Source organism: Enoplosus armatus, chromosome 6 (genome assembly GCF_043641665.1).
Source record: "Enoplosus armatus isolate fEnoArm2 chromosome 6, fEnoArm2.hap1, whole genome shotgun sequence".
NCBI lineage: Eukaryota > Metazoa > Chordata > Actinopteri > Centrarchiformes > Enoplosidae > Enoplosus > Enoplosus armatus.
In genome coordinates, this window is record NC_092185.1 from 4,143,229 (window position 1) to 4,164,416 (window position 21,188).

At 42.2% G+C, this 21,188-nt stretch overlaps 2 protein-coding genes across 2 annotated transcripts; one reads left to right on the plus strand and one right to left on the minus strand.

Annotated features, from left to right (window-relative positions):
- Positions 1-1,111: 1,111 nt before the first annotated feature.
- Positions 1,112-4,799, minus strand: LOC139286881 (cytosolic 5'-nucleotidase 1A). Its single transcript, XM_070907814.1, has 6 exons — positions 4,592-4,799; positions 3,608-3,715; positions 2,811-2,946; positions 2,523-2,645; positions 1,916-2,046; positions 1,112-1,780 (listed from the first exon to the last, which is right to left on the minus strand). Exons 1-6 carry the CDS (start codon positions 4,625-4,627, stop codon positions 1,535-1,537), a joined length of 780 nt encoding a protein of 259 aa, XP_070763915.1. The 5' UTR covers positions 4,628-4,799; the 3' UTR covers positions 1,112-1,534.
- A 106-nt stretch (positions 4,800-4,905) lies between these two features.
- On the plus strand, positions 4,906-20,600 carry LOC139286595 (GRAM domain-containing protein 4-like). Its single transcript, XM_070907462.1, has 19 exons — positions 4,906-5,088; positions 7,358-7,601; positions 8,687-8,792; positions 10,245-10,365; positions 10,481-10,554; positions 11,558-11,690; positions 11,899-11,924; positions 12,177-12,268; positions 12,768-12,859; positions 13,805-13,853; positions 14,011-14,082; positions 14,321-14,364; positions 14,459-14,568; positions 15,660-15,814; positions 17,425-17,572; positions 17,845-17,938; positions 18,810-18,900; positions 19,628-19,696; positions 20,334-20,600. Exons 2-19 carry the CDS (start codon positions 7,416-7,418, stop codon positions 20,439-20,441), a joined length of 1,770 nt encoding a protein of 589 aa, XP_070763563.1. The 5' UTR covers positions 4,906-5,088; positions 7,358-7,415; the 3' UTR covers positions 20,442-20,600.
- The last annotated feature ends 588 nt before the right edge of the window (positions 20,601-21,188 follow it).

The window sequence follows — 21,188 nt, forward strand, 5'->3', positions numbered from 1 at the left end:
GAACCGGCTGGATCCTCTGGATACACTCTGTCTCCAGGTGTTGCTCTGATTATATTACCTATAAAATGTTCTCAAGGACCCCTGTACTATCCTCAAAGAGCACTAGACCTCCTCAAGGACCCCTAGAGAAGCCCCCTAGCACACCTGGAACCTACTCAAGGACCTCTATACCGGTCTTTAAAATCAAACCATTAAAACAGACAAAATTTTAAATCTTAGCGAAACAACACGTACAGACAAATAAATAAATGTACTTCCTGTCACATGTCCTGCATACACATGATGCGAGTGGACAAAACTCCAGAGAAACACACTGAGTCCTGTTCACATCCACACAAACTGGACTTTGGTGTTGTTAGTCATCAGTAAATTCATTTCCTGAACAGCTGAGTGTCTCTGTTTCACCAACATTTGACTTCTCCAGCTGTGTGCAGCGCCTCTGTTTCTGCTGAGTGTTGCATTATGGGACAACAGGGGACCCTACAACTTCCTGAACAACCCCTGAAACCTTCTCAAAGACCTCTGGAACCTCCCCAAGGACCAAGGACCATGGAGCCTTCTCAGGGACCCCTGGAATGTCCCCAATGACCACTCCTCAAGGGCTCCTAGAACCTCAAGAACCTCCCCACTGGACCACTGGAGTTTTTTCAAGTATACCTGGAATCCCCTCAAGGATCCCAGGAACTGCCTCAAGGGCCACTGCCTCTTGAAGGACCCCTAGAACATCTTCAAGGACCTCTGTAGCATCCAGGACTACAGGGGAATGTCATTAAGGACCACTGGAGGCTCCTCAAGGACCCCTGGAATCTTCTTGAATACATCTGCTGTAAAGAGGTTTGTTTGCATCATAATGAAAGATAATTTCATGATCATTCTATTTTATTAACGTCCTCTTTTCATGTGTGTTTGTGTCTTGAATTGATTCTCTGCAGACTGAAAGTCTCTGCTGCCCCCTGCTGGTCATCTGTAAACATCACAGCAACAAAAACATGCCGCGCGCACACACACACACACACACACACACACACACACACACACACACACACACACACACACACACACACACACACACACACACACAGAGACAGAGACAGAGATTGTCTTCCCCCTTTTTCTTTTTAATGTTTTATATTTGGATATCTAAATAAAAATGCTGCAAACATGTTTTCAGTCTGCATTAAAACACAACAAAGGTCAAAGGTCAAACAAAATAACAGGGTTCAATTTAAACTTTTCTTTTCATCATTAACATTAAGTAATGTTAAGTAAGACTGCCCTCTACTGGACTGTGATAGCGCTACACACATGCTGATTGGTTCAGATTTATTTATAAAATGAACTCGGTGTAACAGCGTCCAGTCCTGTGGGTCGAATTTTGCTGGAGGATCACTGATTGGCTCTTTCAATGAGCTGAAAAGATTTGTTCAAACAGGTGTTTAACTTTGAGTTCAGTCTGAGGATTTGGCAGCTTGTTTTAAAGACACAGTGAAGATTTGTGTGAGGTCATGTGACAGCACATCCTGTCACGATGTCATCACTCCTCCAGGCCGCTGAAGCCGTCACTGAGCAGGAAGTGAGGTCGGAGCAGGGACAGGATGGGGCCCCGTGCAGCCCCAGCCAGGCAGTACGCCTCGTCCACACTCACGCTGCGGGACCGCAGCGTCCGCAGGGCGTCACCGCAGCTATCCCTGCCGCCATACGACGTCACCAGGACGATGCTGAGAGGGCTGTCCAACATGCCGAACCTCTGCCGCATCTCGCCCAGCTGAGCCGAGAAACTCTGAGAGGAAGGACGTGAATTATCCTTTAAAAATCTCAGATGTTCGAGCATGCGTTCAAGGACGCACGGCTTTGTAAAAACGTGCATGACTTATTAAGTAAAGGTGACGTATTAGCAGGATGTTGCTGTGGTTACCTGAGCGGCCTGTCGGCTCGCCGGCATCGGGCCAGTGTCGGGCCGGATCACGGCGTCCCCGCAGAACATGACTCTGAGCTGCTCTGGCGGACAGAAAGCCGTCTGCTGGTCCAGCAATGCCGAAAAAACACCTGGACCAATGACAAGGAGGATGACTCACCTTCTAACATCAAACTCACCTGGAAACCAATCAATACATTATCAATCATTATCAAAACAGGTTGAATTCTGGTTAAACTGTGAGTTTTTGGGAGGAAACTACACAAGTTCAAAGCGAACAAAGTTGTTAATAATGCTTTTTAAGATCAATATAAAAGTCAAAATATTTCTTTGGTCCTAACTGAAATATCTCAACAAGCCGATGGATTGCCATGAAATTTTGAACAGACAATGAATCCTACTGACCTCTAGCGCTATATATATCATTATCCTAAGATAAACATTTCAAACTGTTATCCCCTGATAAAGACTTATCTTATCCCTCTTCAGGATTTGATTTGAGACTGTGATCAGCAGCAAAAACTCCTCAGCACCTCAAAACCTCTGGAGGTTCACATCCACCGCACATCAGCTGTACTAAATGACAGAGAAGAAGAAACTTCCTGACCTTTCTGTGATGCCTGCGGCCCCTCGTTTCTGTCCGTCGACAGGAAGAGCTGCACATTATTTTTCAGTAAACTCTCGATGAAATCCTCCTCGCTGGAAAAACAGAACCTGCTGACTTCGAGACCTGCAAACAGAGCGGCGATGACATCAAGACAGGAAGTCAACACTGTCATCAATAAGACTAGAAACTCACACACTGATCAGCGACTGACTGTAATCTGTCTCCTGAAGGTTAAAGTGAGATTACCGTAATGTCTGGTGCTGGAGATGATGGTTAAAGTGAGATTACCGTAATGTCTGGTGCTGGAGATGATGCGGGAGCTCTGCTGCTGTTGTTGGCTGTCAGTGGTGATCAGGATGACGTCAAACAGCAGCGACTCGGCAGGATTTTCCTCCAGCAGACGTTCATTCACTCTCTGAAGCGCCTGAAGAGTAAAACATTAAGAGTATCTGGTGTCATTCCATATTTTTCTTGTTGTCAACAAAGTTCATCTCTCAGTACTTCTTCTTTTGGACTTCTGTGGCACTCAGCTCCAAGCCCAGTGGCTCCTACTGAAGATGTAAATCTTTAAAAACGGCTCACAAATATATGAATATATACACATTTCATAAAATAAAAGGCTCAGTAATTTCCAGGTGGGCACTGTACATTTTAACAAACAGGAAGAAATTGTACATTTATTGGGTACTATTTTCAGCAGCGGATTAATCCACATTTGGTGCTCTAGTGGGTGTTTGGGGCAGCAGGACAGTGTATGTGGGATTGAGTCTAAATAAACTACAGCGTTTGTGTTTTTAATAGTTATTGGACAACAATGGAGCTCTATGGCACAGAGGAATAAGATGTCAGGCTTTGGACAGACAGCCGGATCAATTCATTCACTGGTTTGGGTCTGCACGTGGAATTTGTTGACAAGAACAAAAATATAAAATATCGACTTACATTTTAAATTAACAACAGATACATCGAATGAATATCACTACTCTCACATACAGGCAGCACGCACACACACACACACACACACACACACACACACACACACAAACAAACAGTAGTTAAAAGTTTTAAATTGATGTCTTTCTGACCTGCAGCAGAGGGAAAGCCACACCCACTCCGAACACGTCATCACCAGCTCCGGATTCAAACACTGCACGAGACGATACCGCGACAACAACCGCACGATCAGTATCTTTCTGCAGGAGACACAGAGCCCGCATCTTCATCCGCACGTTTTATCTGACCACTAAATCAGACAGGACACAGAACCAACGCCGAACCAACAGGCAACCAATACAGAACCTCTATAAAACCACCAGAAGACCAACACAGAAACAACATGGGACACTACTTACAGTACGATTAAAATTGAAATTTTTTTAATTAAACCTGGCCTTTGACCTCATACAGACATTTTAACTGAAGTACTTTTACACATATTTTTGTATGTGAGAAAACACTATGTTACTGTACGTTTTCAAACTGTTAAAAAATAGTTTTGCTTGTTCTGTGCAGCCAGCTTCTCTTGAGTTTTTGCCCAGATTCTAGCCTCATATTCTCCAGTCCGAATCCCAGTTTCAAAATATGCAATTTTAGCATTGCCTCGCTAACTGGTGAAAGTATAGTTAACAGATGACTTGTGTTATATTTCAAATTATTAAGCATCAATTTGGCATATGATACATACACTATATGGCCATTTTTCATGTCAATCTAACTTTTAAAATACACTTTTCCACACTGACGGGACGTTTGTAAGCTTGTCGGTAAGCGTGTAAACTTTAGTGCAGTAGTTGGCTGCATAGTAAATTATGTTTGAGCTGAATTTGCCAGAAGACACTGACATGCCGAGTTATAATATGCACGCGATGTTCTATAGGAAATGAGGAAGGTGACATTAAAATACCTGATTATCTAAATGTAACCTGGTGGAAAACGCTGAGAAATGGCACAAAATACAGCATGCTCATTCTAATGTTTGTCAGGGCTGAATGGCAGTGTTTCTGCAGGTATGTGATCTGACCTGTCTCGCTGTATGTCGGGATGAGACAGTCCTAAATAACTTGCCTTACCTGCTTCACGTCGGTGTTCTGGATCGTGGAGACCATGTCCGCCTCTCAGCTGAATCTCTGGCGGTGATAAAGAGTCTAAACAGGTGAATCTAGCGACGTGTTCACCGTCACAACACAGTAACTAACTTCCCACCGAGCTAGCTGTCAAACTTACTTAGTTCAAATTTCCTCCAGAAACAGGGAACTGCCTGTTCGGGTTCCGCCTCTCTGGAACCTGACGTTCGCTTTAAGAGCGCAGCGTGATGGCGTCACTTCCGTGTTTGTCTCCCTCTGGCTACCCCGCCCACAGCAGTGCTTATTGTGTCAGGTAGAGAAACACGGTCCGGTTTTACACCCTAAAACACCCACATCTGGACTAACTGTCGGGACAGAGGAGGGGGGGGCTGGTCTGGAGCGGGTCTGAGAGGAGCCTGGCTTGGTTTGGAGCGGGTTTGTAACGGGTCTGGACCACTGGGAAAGAAAGAAGGAAGGAAAGTTTGCTTCAGCTTCGGTTCACGGTGAGCAAGTCCCCCTTTCCTTCTTTCCTCACGCCCTACCCTCTTTATCCTGGTCCTCCGAGGTGTACAGGTGTGTACAACCTGGACCCCGCGAACCTGTCGGGTTCCTGTAGATCCTCCTTGAGGTCCGCAGGTAAACAACAGCTGATTTGCTGTCACCGGTTCAGGTGGCTATTTTCTGACCCAAACAGCCCGTTTGTAAGTGAAGCAGTCAGTTAACAGTCACTTAAAGGTAAAAGTCAGTCGTTCAGCCAGTAGGTAGTTAATCAGTTTAAAATCAATTACAAGTGATCACGAGTGGACAGCTCCAAGTCTGTCTCTCCATCAGTCAGTAAGCTGTTAGTCAGCAGAGAGAGTGTGTGTGATTGAGCTGATTGTTTTCAGTCAGTCCAACATGTTCAGACAGTAATCTTTAGAAGAAGTCAGACCAGTCAGACGGCTCAGTGATCTGCAGGCTGAACACACCTTCAGCAGCTGTCTACGCTGACAGAGTTTCAGACCCGGGCTTGCCGAGCTATCGCTGAGGACTGTATTGAGGCAGATTAGCCTAGCTTAGCATAAAGACAGGAAACAGCTAGCCTGGCTCGGTCCAAAAGTAATTAAAATCCACCTGCCAGCAGCTCTAAAGCTCACTAATTAACATATTATATCTCATTAGTTTAATCTGTACTAACACTGAAATCTAAAAATGACAGATTTGCCTTTTTACTGGGGTTATGTGCCTGGATTTATTCTTGCCTCTGAGCAGTTGCCAGGCAAGTTGTTGTTTTTGCAACGTAATAGTAGTAGTGAGCTTTAGTGGTACTGCTAGGTGGCTTTTGTTTCCTTTGGACACAGTCAGGCTAATGGTTTCCCCCTGTTTCCAGTCTTTATGCTAAGCTATACTAACTGTATATTTAAAAGGCAGATATGTCTGGTACTGATCTTTACATCGAACTCTCCGGCAGAAAGCGAGTAAGTGTATTTCCCAAAGTGTCTAACTATTCCTTTAAGGAAGGAGCTGATTGCGTGTCACACTGCGCTGCTGTGGTCGCAGCTTGTTTGACCCACCTCAGCCTCTTTGACCAAATGAGATCCAGTGTCTGACACTGAGATGCCGGTGAGGTGACAAACCCAGAGTCTAGGTTTTAGACTCTACAGTCATGTTTCTTTGGTGCCTGGTTCAGTCTGGAGAACAGAGGATAAAACGTGAACAGGGGGAACATTAAGCAGATGATGAAACATTTCCTCCTCCCTGAACAAACAGTAGGATGACCTCACAGTGGAGCGTCTGATTGGCTGCTTCATCTGTTTGTATGAGTCTTTATGGGAGAGGGCTGAAGTGTAAGTGCTGACTCTCTCTGTATAAATAAAGCTGATGGTCACTTAGTGTTGAGGGAGCCTCACATTCAGGTCAGTTAACAGATTATTATTATATGATTTATTCGTTTTTTTTAAAAACAATTTTGTTTTGTCTGTTGTTTCATGCTTTTTATTCGACTCCAGTTTCAGATTCTGTGTCTCCTCCCTGTCAGATTTCTGTTAGGGAGGACATTCGTGGTTCTGAGAAAATGAATCCTACTGACTTGTGGTGCCCTGGCTTTTCCTCTCTCGCCACCATGACGTCCACATTTGTGGTTTTGAATTAAATGTCTCAGCAACTATTCGATGGATTGCTATAAAGTTTGGTATTCACGTTCCCTTCAGGATAAATTGTCACTCCTTAAATCTTCATCATCTTCAGGTCAGTTTATCTAACACTTTATGACAACATACCTTAAAAAACGAATAACATCAACCTCTGTTGTGTTTTGTGTTTAGCGCTGATTAGCAAATGTTGGCATGCTCACACACTAAATTAACATATGGAACGTGGTAAATGTTGTATCTTCTGAACATCAACATGTTAGCATTGCCTTTGTCATTGTCAAGTGCTGACAAATTAAAATTGTGACGGGGCTCAAGGAAAAATCAGGAGGACAAAATTTTTACAATTCATCCTCTGGGCTTCATGGATATGTGCACCAAATATCACGACAGTCCATTCAACAGTGGTTGAGACATTTTGAAAAAAATACAATAATGTCAACGTCATGGTGGGACTAGAGGAAAAGTCAGGGGATGACCAAAGTTATTTGGATACATCATCTGGGAGCCATGAATATCTGTACAAAAGGTCATGGCGATCCATGAAATAGTCGTTGAGATATTTCCTTACGTCAGTTTATTGAAAACAGGTTATTACTGAAGGTTTTGTGGATAATTTCTCAGTGTCCCTCCCGTCTTCCAGTCTCTGCAGCCCCGTCGTCAGTCATGTTCAGGTAGAGGCCGGCTCCACGGCGCCCACCATGCGGAAACATCTGGACAGGATCCGGTTCCGGGGCCAGAGACGGGACGAGTTCCTGGATCTGGCCGAGTCGCCTAACACGTCCGACACAGAATGCACCGAGGAGTTCGTGATCAAACCTCGCGTCTCCGTCAGAGAGTCGGAGGAGCTGAGGGAGGCGGAGGGAGAGCAGCAGAGTGACGCTCAGGTGCACAAACACACCTGTCTGATCTGTAGCTAAGAGAATCTGAGAAATATATCAACCAGGAGTTAAAAAAAGAAACATGTTAATCTGATCCTGATCCTTAAAATCAACAAAATGCTGGTTTGATGAGTCCAAACACTGTTTGGTAGGATTTCAGAAGGTATTTGAGTGTTGATTTAGTATGAACAGATACAGAGACGGAGATGGTTCTATATTTTCTTTTATTTAAAGTAGTTATTTATGTGATAATGGGCCTCATTTACCCAGATTTGATCTGAACTATGAACAAATTAAGAAACATTTGTCAGACTTCTCAACTAAACTCCTAAACTGATTCACACAAATCTTAAAGGTCCCATATTGTGCTCATTTCAGCTCTGTCTTTTTGTTCTGGGATTCCACTAGAGTAGCTTTGCATGATTCACAGTTCAAAAAAGTCCTTATTGATCTTGTACTGGCCCTTCATGCAGCCCCTCAGTTCACCGTCTGTCTGAAATATGGGCTGTGTAGCATTTCTCCGTGGACTGAGTGTTTTGATACTTTCACAGTATTTATACAGCACCTGGACCTGCTCTATAATCAAACAAGACATGGAAATCTCACTTTCTACAATATAGGACCTTTAATGATGGTTTGTGGCGAGTTCTAGGCCAAACAACTGATTCAAACATTTTTCATCATGTTTCACAGCAGTTTGACCACGAGTGAGAAGAATCAGGAGTCTGTACATGTTTCACGAATCAGACAGTTTCTTATCTTTCTCTTATTCTGCTTTTATGAACAAATTTAGCAGAAACAATAAGAATAATATTTATGAATGATGCCCATCCTCTACTGTTTCTTACCTGGTTAAGTCAAGGATAATAGTAATGTATGGTGTGAATAGATGAGGACCCCGGATTGAACCCTGTGGCACCCCACATAGAAGAAAAACCATGAACCAGGTCACTGTCACGTCTGTGAACCAACCAGCTGATATTAATCATTATTATATATTATAATGATATTAAGATCATTCAAGATTCAAAGATTTAAATTTGTAAGTTGTCTGGTTGTTTCATATTTCTGTGTGTGTGCTTGTCTCTCAGGCTGGTCCAGGTTCATTTTCTGCAGCTCTCCAAGAGGACCAGAGGACAGATCTCAATGAGGTCAAAGGTCACCTAGAAATCGCCTTGCTGGAGAAACACTTCTTACGTGAGTATTCTGACCTGTGGTTTCATAAAGATTCAAATAAATAATATGAACCGAAGACAATTGAAATACAATTCATATGTGTTTTTGTCTTACAAACAAAGTAACTGGTTGTAGCTTTAAGCATCACCTGGTTGTTTATTTGTGGAATGAAATCTGTGAATTTAATCTTCATATTTCTGGAGTTCAGTTTTCTCTGTGGGATTTTATTCTGAAAAACAACCACTGAGAATCAATTCAGCCTGGTCAGATTCACACTGACCAATCAGACCCAGAACCAGATTGTTGCTCCGGTATCCCTCCATCTTTCCCATCACTGTCTACACCGACATGTTTCAGTCGGGGTAAAGCTAGTAAGTGGACCTTGAGTTGAGATTATTTTGTCAGACTACTGTCTTTTACTTTGGCTTCTCACATCAGCTGGGAGTCAAACGTCCCACAGCACAACAGCATGCTGGGTAATCCGTCAATATCTGCCCATCTGCTTTATGTAACACACACAGCTATTAATAACCCTGCTGACCTCATCTGACACACACACACACACACATACACACACACACACACACACACACACACACACACACACACACACACACACACACACAGTGGTACATAAGGACCTTGTGTTACCTTCCATAAAAGTATTTAAAGTATTTATAGGAATTAAACGAGAGTCACAACTTAATATCTTGTCCTGGTCACTGTTAGACGTTATAAAACAGGCAGCAGAGCCCTCTAATGAGGGATGAAAGAGTGGATTGACTGTGAGAAGAGGATGATGATGGACTTCACCTCAAAATAAGTTTTAAAATCCATCACTGATGCGGAGGCTGCATTTTAGATTAATGAGCTCTGCAGCCATTAAAGGTATTCACGTGTCTACATTGAACTGTCGTATGCTGTACGGACTTATGGTCTTTTTAGTGTGAAATTTTCCCAGACAGTGTTTTTATGCTGAGCTGCGGTGGAAGGACAGTAACACAAAGAGAATTTTGTTCTAAAAAGACCACAAGTTTGGAAGATACCCACTTTATTTGGCTAATTCCAAATGCTGAAGTCAAGTCAATTTTATTTATATAGCCCAATATCACAAATTACAAATTTACCTCAGGGGGTTTTACAGTCTGTACAGCATATGATGCCCCTCTGTCCTTAGATTCGGATGAGGGGGAAAATAAACAGGGAAAAAATGGAAGAAACGTCAGTAAGAGCAACAGAGGAGGGATCCCTCTCCATCCAGGATGTGGTGTGTATAGAATAGACCAACATAGTAAAACTACAGTGTGGACAATTAAGATTATAGATTGTAAACGTATATGAAGAATATGGATCTGGGGATCTGAGCTGTTGCTGCCGGCAAAAGCATGAAGACCGCTCTCTCCGGTTTATTTTCTTTGCCTCCGTTCGTCTCCTCTCAGAGACTCTGATCACGTGACCATCCATCTGTTTCAGAGGAGGAGCTGAGGAAACTTAAAGAGGAGTCCAATGTGGATTCACTGAGACAGGAGCTGGAGAGGGAGCGCAGCAGATGCAACGAGCTGGAGCAGAAGATCAACGACGCCCTGAGATCCAGGTGGTTCTTTAAAAAAAACAAAACTTTATTGAATGATCTGGTTTGAGACATCAGAACAGCTGGTTCCTGTGGTTTTACACTGACTGCTCGTTTCTGTCCGCTGGTCACTTCACAGCTTTGAAGACTCGCCTTCTCTGACACCTAAAGCGCCGCCCCCGCTGCCTCCTCCACCTGCAGTCAGCAGTACAGGTGAGCTGTACTCACTTTTAATTGAAGCTCTGCCTTTGAGTTCATGTGAGTTCCAGCGAGAGGAATTGTTTCAAGTGGGGAAAAATAGAAATCAGTAGAGTTGTAAAATGGGAAGTGTTCATCCCCCCCATTCTCCTCGATGCTACTTGACATACACTGAGTGGCCACTTTATTAGGTACACCGATACAATCGAATGCAATCCAGTACAACAGCTCTGCCACATATTCTTCCTTTCTTCTATTTTACCCCCCCCATGTGTGTAAATGTGGGTGGGTAAAACATCAGAAACACCTCTCAATATAATAAAAGTCCAGCTCAACATCACTGCAAGCTACAACCTCAGGAATAAAAGCACAGTTAAATGGCCTCATAAATCAAAACATTATTATCTTTTTAAAAGTAAAATCGATGACTGAGCTGTTGTGTTTTAGTTGCATTAGATTTTACAGTTGTCCCTAATAAAGTGGCCACTGAGTGTAGAAACATGGGACTCTCCTGGATAACGATGTTGTGTTATGGCCACCAGTTTTCCAGTAATCACTTTAATTAAAGTCTCTGGCCATTTTGGCTCAAAATACAACAATACCCATGAGCCTCAGCTGCCGTTGCCATGGCGATACCAGTCAGAGGCAAAACAAAACACTTCACCATAGTTCATTAATCCCAAATTGACCCAGAATCCAAAAGTAAATTGATTAAAGCTGCAGATTGTATTGTCAGTGTTCAACAGCGCTTCAGCTCAGCGGCAGTGACATAACACACTTTGAAGCTCTGTGATTGGATGTTTCTTGCTCAAATGCACCATTATTAAAATCCTCTCTTGTCTCGACTGGTGTCTCTGTGGTCAGATAGTTTTGGTTTTATTCGTCCGGGCTTTCAGATTTTCATACAGGACAAAGTTTGGTGCAAACCTCAGCGTATAAACTTTAATAAATATGTTAAAATGATGTTAATGAACGTGTTGATCACCTCCACCAGACTCTTTTCTTTTCCCGTCCTCAGACAAACAGAAGGACACTCTGTCTGACAGCTTCCTGAAATGGCTTTATGATCGTTTCGGCGTTTATATCGAGGACTTCCGCTTTCAACCGGAGGAGCCGACGGTGGAGACGGAGGAGCCGCTGAGTGCCAAGAGGTGAGGAGGACAATGCAGGAACTGTCTGTCTGCAGAGACCATTCAGGACACGTCCACTTGCTTTAGGAGTATTTTCTTGAAAACACAGCAGACGTTTTTATTAACACAATGAGTCAAAGCAACTGAAGCTGCTCTCTCTACGTTGTTTTATTGCGTTCGAGCTGCATTTGTATTAAATCTAAATAAACATCTGGTTTCTGATCCACAGGTTGACTGAAAACATGAGACGTCTCAGTGAGTATTTCTTTCTGATTGAGCTTCAAGGCTGCGTCACATTCACAACTCTGACGCATCAAATATCCCAAACCAGGAAAAACAGACCCAGACCAAAGGGACCGGAGTGTCCACATACTTTTGGCCACATGGTGTGCTTAGGGAAAGCACTGTCTTTAACAGTTTATTTAAACATTATCGAAGACACAGAGCTGAGGTTGTGATACATTCTCAGCCTGTGATTGGTCAGCTGGTCTGTTGTTGTGTTTCCAGAACGAGGATTCAAACCTGTGACCAACTTCAAGAGGAACCTTTCTGCCTTATCCAGCTGGTACTCCGTCTACACGTCGGCCATCGCCTTCATTGTGAGTCCACGCACCGACAGTCAGCTGTGATCGACACACACACACACACACACACACACACACACACACACACACACACACACACACACACACACACACAAGTAATAAAACAAACAAATAAAACAACAATTTTATGATTTTTCGTTTTATTTTTTTTCTGGATAGTTTTGCACATCAGACAAAAATTGTTGTGTTGTTTTATGAAAATAAAACTTATTGTTAGTATATTAATTCTATTCGGTATATTTTAAGTCTATGTCCATATTTTGTAACTCTCTCCTATCTTTTGAATTATTAAGAAATATATATATATATATATATATATATATATATATAATCTGCTTCATGAATTATTTAAAGAGAGGATAAATGCACATTTTGGACTTTTTATTACTTTTGTTTATGGTATTTTATGTTTTCAATTACTTTAATATACATTCTAAATAATGATTGAATGGTATCTTGCCTCTTGAAACACGACTGTGTGTGTTCCCCAAAGATGTACATGTATGCAGCGTGGCACGGCTGGGCCGTCCCCATGTTCCTGTTCCTCGCCATCCTCCGCCTCTCCTTGAATTACCTCATCGCCAGGTAGCCCCGCCCTCTCTCTGTCTGCCAATCACAGAGCCAGATAGTCTATCTATCTAGTGCGTTTCTTTATATCACTGTTGTGGTTGTATTATTTTGACATATTAGGGGCGAGGGAGGGTCCGATAAATGCTGTTGAAGGCGCTGCTCACCTCGCAGGTGTTTTCAGTTACCTGGCTGATTTGAGCTCCTCTCAGGCTAAAATGAGGCAGAACTGGTAATCAACCTTTTTCACAGTAATGAAAATAGGAAGAATCATTTTTTCATATCTCTCTAACAGTGCATCACACACACTTTAGATCCACGCACTCTTCACATTGACGTCTCCTGGTATAGGCCACGCCCATTTCCACTTTTGTTGTCCGCAAAATATGAAAAATCCCACGTTGACTGGTTTGTCTCTGATTTTTCAACAGCAGATGTGACACGAATCTGCTCATATGAGACAGCTGCCACTCTGCTTCTTACTGTTAGCAGAGACTCCGTACACTCCACTGATAAACATGAGAATAGACCTTTATCACGGCAGACATTTTGACTTGTCATAGCAGGAAAAGCACCCAAATTTAACAGCGTTAACGGCTGCTCAGTTCCATCAAGTGTCCCAGTAAGTTGTGATAGTGAGCCAGCATGCACAACATCAACGTTTTTAATATTATTAATTACACCTGTGCTTTCCCTGCTATGACATGCACAAATGTCTGCTGTCAGAAAGGTCTATTATACTGAATTACATCCAATAATTACTAGAAAAGTTAAGTTTCAGGGAAAAGTTGTAGTTTAAGGGGTTAAATGGATTCTTCAGTCAGGGAAGAGGAAACTGACCAAAACAACGAGTGATTTATTACCTTATTACCTGATGATTCTGATCAGTTTGAATTTAAACCTGTATTGAGTGTGAAATTATCTCATATGTACCTGTATGTTCCCATGATGCACTGCTCTCAGAGGCTGGAGGATTCAGTGGAGCATCGTACCTGAAGTCTCAGAGCCCGTGGTGAGAAATCTCTCTTTACACCGGCAGACACGTTACCATCTCCACTGTTTGTTATTTAACATGCGTTTACGCCTTTTGACATGTAAATTGACCTGAAATGCTTCCTGGAAGTGGAAATGTCAGTGTTTTCAACATTACTGTCTCCTCTGTTTTCCAGGAGCCTCCTAAAGAAGACTTGACGGTGTCGGAGAAGTTCCAGCTGGTTCTGGACGTCGCTCAGAAAGCTCAGGTTTGCTGCCTCTCAGCTTAGGATTTTTGTGTAACATGTGTTTTGACTTTATGCCTTTTGGTTGTCTTGGTTTTGTGTTTTGGTTGTGTATGTCTTTGGGTCGGTGGTGGAGTTTTTGTTAGTCCGATAGGGCCGCCAAAGGGTGGGACGTAACAGACGTGGGGGGCGGTCAGAGGCTCCGCGTCACAGCCGACAGATTCCACAACAACTGCTTTTGTTTTTTGTTTCGTCCTCTCAGAATCTGTTTGGGAAGATGGCCAACATCCTGGAGAAAATAAAGAAGTGAGTTTTGTCTGCACACAGTTTGTTCCAGATCAGAGAGAACTCATCCAGATCTAGTCCAGATCTTTAATACTGTGTGTGTGTGTGTGTGCAGTCTGTTCATGTGGGTCCAGCCAGAGTTGACTCAGAAGCTGTACGTTGGTCTGTTGGTGGCCTTCATCTCCTCCTGCCTGCTGCCGTACAAACTGCTGGGATTCATCATAGGTAGTATATGAACCTACACTCTGTCGTCATCATACATCACTTCACACATACAATTTATCACAAACTACGAGGAGTCATCTGTAATAAAATAAAACACGTCTGAGATGGAAAAGGAGGAAAACGACCTTCTCACAGTAGATAACATAGATCTGCCAAAACAATCTTTTCAGACGTGCACACAAGAATAAACATTAACATTGTTCCAAAGATTTAATTTATATACATTTTCCTAACTTGAATAATAATTAACAGCATTTTAAATTTTTAAATTTGACTCCACACACTCTGAAATACATGTCTGCTTTAATTCTGCATACTGAGTTTTAAAATGAAACCAAAACTAGGAACTAAATTCTTCTGTTATCTGTGACTTGATAAAGTCTGTTTGTTCCCTTGAATCCACTTATTTTGTTTTTTGAAATAATACGTTTTTGAATCTAAAGTTGAATCTACTTAAGTCTTATTGCTTTGTTCTGTAGTGTACACAGTGGATTTATATTAGTTGTGTATGTGCTTCCTCTCACCTTCACACAGTAACTAAAGTATGGTACAATAATTGAGAAGTACAACATGGGAAGTGCCTCATAATTCAACATGTTATCAACTTTTTACTTTGTTCAGAAATGCGATATTCTCGCGCACTTCTGTCGTTATGTAAGCTATGTGACTTCATGGTCTAATTCTAATTCACCCCAACGCACACCCCACAGTTATGCTGCAGGCTGCAACTTGAGTCTTTTATTCTGTATTTGTTTTACATTTTGGCAAATTGGCACCGTTACAGTCATGCAGAATCAGCTATTAGCAGTTCCTGTTTGCAGTGTACACATGGATGTACAGGCAACTATTGCTGGATTACTTTGATACGGAAGAAAACTTAAAAACGTGATGATTCTCAGGCAAGTTCTGGAGTTATAAGGAGCGTCTTTTTTGTATGATTCATAAGCAGATTTATGGACGTTTATTCGTGATGGACATCGGAGATAATGATACATAATGAGTGAAAATTGTAGAAAATTACTGGATTAAAGCTTCATTAAGTGATTTTTGAGAGCAGAAAGACTCAAAGACCTCCTCCTCCTCCTCCCCAGGTGTGTACGCAGGTATAAAGTTCTTCATCATCGACTTCATCTTTAAGAGTTGTCCCAAGCTGAGGCAGCGCTTTGACACACCCTACATCATCTGGACCAATTTACCCACCGACCTGCAGCTGAAGGAGCGCAGCAACACCACGCTGAGCAGACGGGTCAGTCCAAACTCTCTGAAATATCAGAGGCTCACAGACCGCAGCGCTGGTCTGAAGTCAGTCAGTATGTCACTCAAGTCCTTCATTGGTACTGTTTCCCTGTCAGGACAGCAAGTCTGAATTCTGTAACTCTAATAATTTATCTCCCTTAATTGTATATCAATTATGTGAAATATATAAAAATATTTTTGTAATTTAAAGTTGATTGAATTGAAATTGAATTTGACGGGTCTGAATGGAGTACTGCACCACTTGAGTGTTGTACTCCTAAAACATTGTTGGACTTACGATGGACAGTTTAAAAAAAGAAAGGTTCTAGCAGCAGAACCGGAGATATCTCTGGATGTCTCTTTTTTTTTTTTTTTATTCCACACATTCTTCTTCAGCCTGGTGCCACACATTACCCACAATGCAACTCGACCGTTGACAGTTCGGTCAGACATTCAGGTGTGTTATGCTGATAGTGGCTAATGTATCGTCGAGCTGCCGTTCTGCTCCTCAGGAAAAACAGACGAGCACAAATTGTAATTGTAAATGGGGCAGATTTCCAATGGAGGTTCTGCATTGGGGTTTTTTGATAATACAGTATCAAGTAGACGTTTTGTTGAAGATAATCTCCTCAGTTAATCTAATTATGTAAATTTGAATAGAAAGTTAATATGAATGGAAAGTGAAATTGTTTCATAGAACAAAATGTCAAATGTTTATAGTTTTAAATAAACCTCAGACTCATTTTCAGAAGTAACTGGAAACTCTGAAACATCTGAGATCTGCAGGAAACATCGGCTCAGATACGTCCTGGTTTCAGGATCACAAAGCCAGCACTGGCACACACTGGATCAGTATGTTACCGGCTCCTACTGGTCCCAGTAGGTGGTCTCTGGTCCGGTTTCAGTTCTTGTTGTTGTTTTTCTCTCTCAGCTGTCTGAGTGTGAACAGGTAGGATCCTGGTTTGTGTGTGTGTGTGTGTGTGTGTGTTATTTACAGTCACAGTGTAGAGGTCTGTAGTTTGTACTGTAGTTAGAGATGTCTAATAGTGACATCACTGAATGTGACCAATCAGTTGCTGCTATTCCTCTGACGGACAGAGCTGATCATTAGTGATCGTGATAGTCTGTTGTTGTAAATGTCCCGTTGTCATTCCTGCTCTCCAGAGGATGAACCTTCTAGATTTAAATGACCCCATGACCTTTCCTCTAGCGCCACCCTCAGGACAAACTCAGGTTAGATCTCACCAAGTTTTCAGGTTTGTTTTTACGTGAATTTTTGGGTCCGATTTTACAAACATTTTAGGGATTTTTATCCATCTTTGTTTGTTTTTTATACTAAGTTTTATGTTGGTTCTACCCTCTAGCGCCACCCTCAGGACAAACTTAACATTTTTGATAAGTCTCTAAGAATAGCTTAATCATCAGGATATTGTTTGTTGTGGCTGTCATAAACATTGAAGCCTCTCTGAACACCTGGACAGGTGAGTTGTTCTTGTCGACTCGGCTCTGCCTGCAGCTTCACTCTCTCACTGTGGTACGTAGGATGCCACTGCAGTACCTTTGCTAATTGGATTTGCTAATCCAGTATCTCCTCCGCCCCCCTTCTGTCCACCTCTTCAGGTTCCTGCCGCGGGGGGTCGAGGCAGCTTTGCCGCCGCAGCCCCTGTGGGTATCAGCCGGGATGAGGACGGAGGACGATACTATAGCACCAAGAGAGGAGCTTTTCATGAAGTCTTCAGCCTGCCGGAGAGTGAGCGCCCTCTGACAGGTGGGGGAGCAACTGCAGTGGGATCTTAAACCTTTGAACCTGATCCTGCTCCTGCAGGTTGCAGTCTGGGCCGTAGCCAAGAATTTAGGAATACTGAGATCTTAAAGTCATATTAAGTCCCCCAACGCAGTTTTTGTATTTGTGACGGAAACTGTGACGGGAAATACTGAATTCTTCAAAACCCCCAAGTTTGTAGATCGAGGACATGACCTTACCTGCAGCTGGTGATATAAACTGTTGTCTGACCAGGTTTCTTTGTGTTCTTGTCTCAGTGTGTGAGAACGGCTGGCGCTGCTGCCTCATCAACAGAGACAGGAAGACACCGACAGACTACATCCGCAACGGAGTCCTCTACGTCACTGAGAAGTAAGTGGCGCAGTTATGATGGTCGACAGTCTGACGCACATTGTGTTTCAAAACTCTGTCATCTTTTATGATTATGTTGCATGCGACCGTGTAGGTCAGAAAAAGGTTTTTGCTGCATTGAATTTTCGCACTCGATATAACCACATGTTCTCTTTTTCTAACATAACAGCTGTGAAACAAAAATACATTTGTTCTCATCTCAGGCTTTACATTGTGACAAACGAGGTTCAATGTTCCAAATAAGCAAACAAAATGTTATGAATCAGTAAGTTATTTATCAACCTGATGTACAGAGTGAAACTAAAATAAATAAGGAACAGGTACCAGATGTCTGTCCGCCGTGATAGCAGGACCTTCAGATGATGTTAGACTACAGTTCTGAGACACAAAACAAACAAAACACTACTCACAATTAGCTTACAGCCCCCCTGAAATACTTGTACGGCATTTAAATATTTTTTAAACACTTTCGATGCAGTAGTTCAACTCCTACTGGTGTTTAATTTACAGCAGAGTTAATTTGGCTGCTGATTTATTTCTAACCTTTTGACAAAGAATTATGTTAAATGTGCTTTTGATTCAGTATTGTAAGTCTTAGTCAAAAGTATTTTAATCTAGTTTTCTAGTATTAATTAATTTAGTCGATAAATCTGATACTTCCCTCCTTCCAAGAGCCTGTTGCTTATTAGTCCAACAGGTCAAACAGATCATTTATTGGTGGGTGAAGGATGCTGTTTGACCAATCAGGAGCTACAATGTGTGATTGTGCATGCAGGTTGTTTGACTTCGTTAAGACAGTAATTAGTTAATTTCCTGTCTCTGTTCCAGTCTGTGACTCGGTCTGTTAACTGAATCTCCTCTGTCTCTTCAGTCATCTGTGTTTCGAGAGCTCCAGCTCCAGGTCTGGATCCTCCAAGAGGAACAAGGTCATCAAACTCAACGACATCACCGACATCCAGAAGGTACGCAGACTCTCTGGTTCTGGTCCTCTAGGCCTGAGCACTGGACCCTCACAGACTCTTTAATCAACGTCACTTGTTAGAATTTTTAGTTTTATTGGCCAAGCATGTGTAGACATGCAACGAATGTGACACACACAAACAAATAAGGACAAGAAAGCTGAGCAAAGTTAGGTAAAAATAAACACAGAACTATTACGTATATACAAGTGGACTGCACAAACAGGGGACATCCTCATTAGACGCCACACAGACGTTTATGGGCTTAATGAATGAATATCTTTATTGACATTGTACTTTTTACAGCAGATCCATCTCTAAGACGCATTGCAAACACACACTAAAACAGGCAATGTTGTCACATAACAGGCCCGTGTCATATGAGGACAATGTCAGCCAGGCTTCAGCCTCACGCCGTCATTTTACACACACGTAGTGCTGCTCAACAACATGTGCGATTACATTTAAAAGGTTAAATTCCATGTTTTGTCGTAGCGTCACAACGCTAAGACTTGCAGACATAAGGAAAGTCTGTGAGAGGGGACATTGCAGGGAGACACGGCGGCTTTTTAAATTATACTATATATTCCTTACGACGTGTTCCTGTTAATGATAATTTATTCATCATCAGGTTAATTAGTGTTTGGTTTATGTTTGTCCTCATGTTTTGTAACTGATGCTGATTCATGCAAATAAAGTTTATTTGAATAATCGTCTCTCGCCCTCACAGTACAAAGTTCTGTCTGTGCTGCCTGGTTCTGGGATGGGTATCTCCATAGCGACGCCATCCACCCAGAAGGTAAGAGCTCAGTGGGAGGAGACTCGTCGAGGGTGGGGTGGGGGGCGGCGGGGGGGCACTCTGACCTGATCTGGTGTGTGTTCACTCCACACAAAGTCAAACTGATGGTGATGCCGTTTAAACACAGGATCCAGCTAATCACCAGAGTTTATTAGTGGCAATCAATCAGAGATGAATGTGAATCCGACTGCTTTAAACAAAGAATTTTATGAAGTAAATCAGGTCTTCATTCTCACTTTCGTCCTTTAAGGCTTTACTAAAAATAGCATCTGAAATAAATGCAATAATAATAAGCAAATTAAATCAGATTATAAGGATAAAAGTCTTTATTTTAACTCTAACTAAGGTGGGTTGTCTCTTTGATGAGCTCTGTCAGAGAAAAGACCGACAGTCCTAAAGGGAGAAGTTTTAATAACTTCCTGTGTCTCAGGGTCGGCAGTAAAGGTCTCTGCAGGGAGAAGGATGTGATGACTAAATATAAAACTAAACGTAGAAAGTGTTGGACTGTTAATAAATGCTTCCAAATATATAGTTTCATGTTTAAAAAAAAAAGGCTCAGTAAATTTCTAGAACAGCTGGTCACTGTACTTTTGAGAGAAACGACTTTTAGCTGATTTTCCTTCCTGTTCTGTTGCAGCCGATGGTGTTCGGTGCGATGATCCACAGAGACGAGGCCTTCGACGCCATCAACACTCAGTACCTGAAGGTCATGGCCATGGCTACAGCCACCAACCCAGAGGCATAGGCTGTGTCTGAAAATCACCCCCTATTTACTATATAGTGCATGTGTATGTATCCACTATATAGTGCCCTCTATAATTCCACAATGGAACAAAAAAAGTACTGTCCATGGCATCTGCACTGTTTGTCTTCAAACCACTGCTGTTCTGCTGGTTAGCTCATCAGTCATCCAACTAAATTCTTCAGTGACATTAAATCGCTGATTAATATCACATCAGCCAATTACAACAAAATCACAGATTCCATGTTAGAATCAGCCGAACTAATACCAATCACTGCTTTTAAACAGTTTTATGGAAAGTTGCCACAAAACGGACCACACAAATTTACCGTAAATTCTCAGATTGATGGCTAATCACCTGCATAAACAAACAAAGACCAGGTAAGACATTGAGGAAGGTGGGGTTACCTGTACTGTAATGTCTCACTTGATATTTATTCAGTGTAATGTACATTTTCATAACATTAATACCATCAGTACATGTCATACTCACCATTCTGCTGACAACACAGTTTCTCCTACTTTTTTTTTTGTTTTTAATTTCATCCCTGTGCTCAAGCTCAACGCTTCCTGCATAGATGCTTCACATTAAAAGCCTTCCAAGGGCACAATCCTTCCCTTATACTTGGTAGGCTTTTAATGTGAAACATCTGCAGGGAAACTGTTCTCTTCAAACCACAGTTGCGTTGTTCTCAAGAGAAAAAATCAGCGGTTTACGATCTAAGAAGAAGTTCTACATTTGAATTCAAT

Coding starts and splice junctions, on each gene's coding strand:
- LOC139286881 (XM_070907814.1), bottom strand. CDS start 4,627: ATGGTCTCCACGATCCAGAACACCGACGTGAAGCAG. Junction 2,646..2,810: donor CTCCAGCACCAGACATTACG/GTAATCTCACTT, acceptor CTCTGTTTGCAG/GTCTCGAAGTCAGCAGGTTC. Junction 1,781..1,915: donor CGAGCCGACAGGCCGCTCAG/GTAACCACAGCA, acceptor CCTTCCTCTCAG/AGTTTCTCGGCTCAGCTGGG.
- LOC139286595 (XM_070907462.1), top strand. CDS start 7,416: ATGCGGAAACATCTGGACAGGATCCGGTTCCGGGGCCAGAGACGGGAC. Junction 12,269..12,767: donor CGTCGGCCATCGCCTTCATT/GTGAGTCCACGC, acceptor TGTTCCCCAAAG/ATGTACATGTATGCAGCGTG. Junction 15,815..17,424: donor ACACCACGCTGAGCAGACGG/GTCAGTCCAAAC, acceptor CCACCTCTTCAG/GTTCCTGCCGCGGGGGGTCG.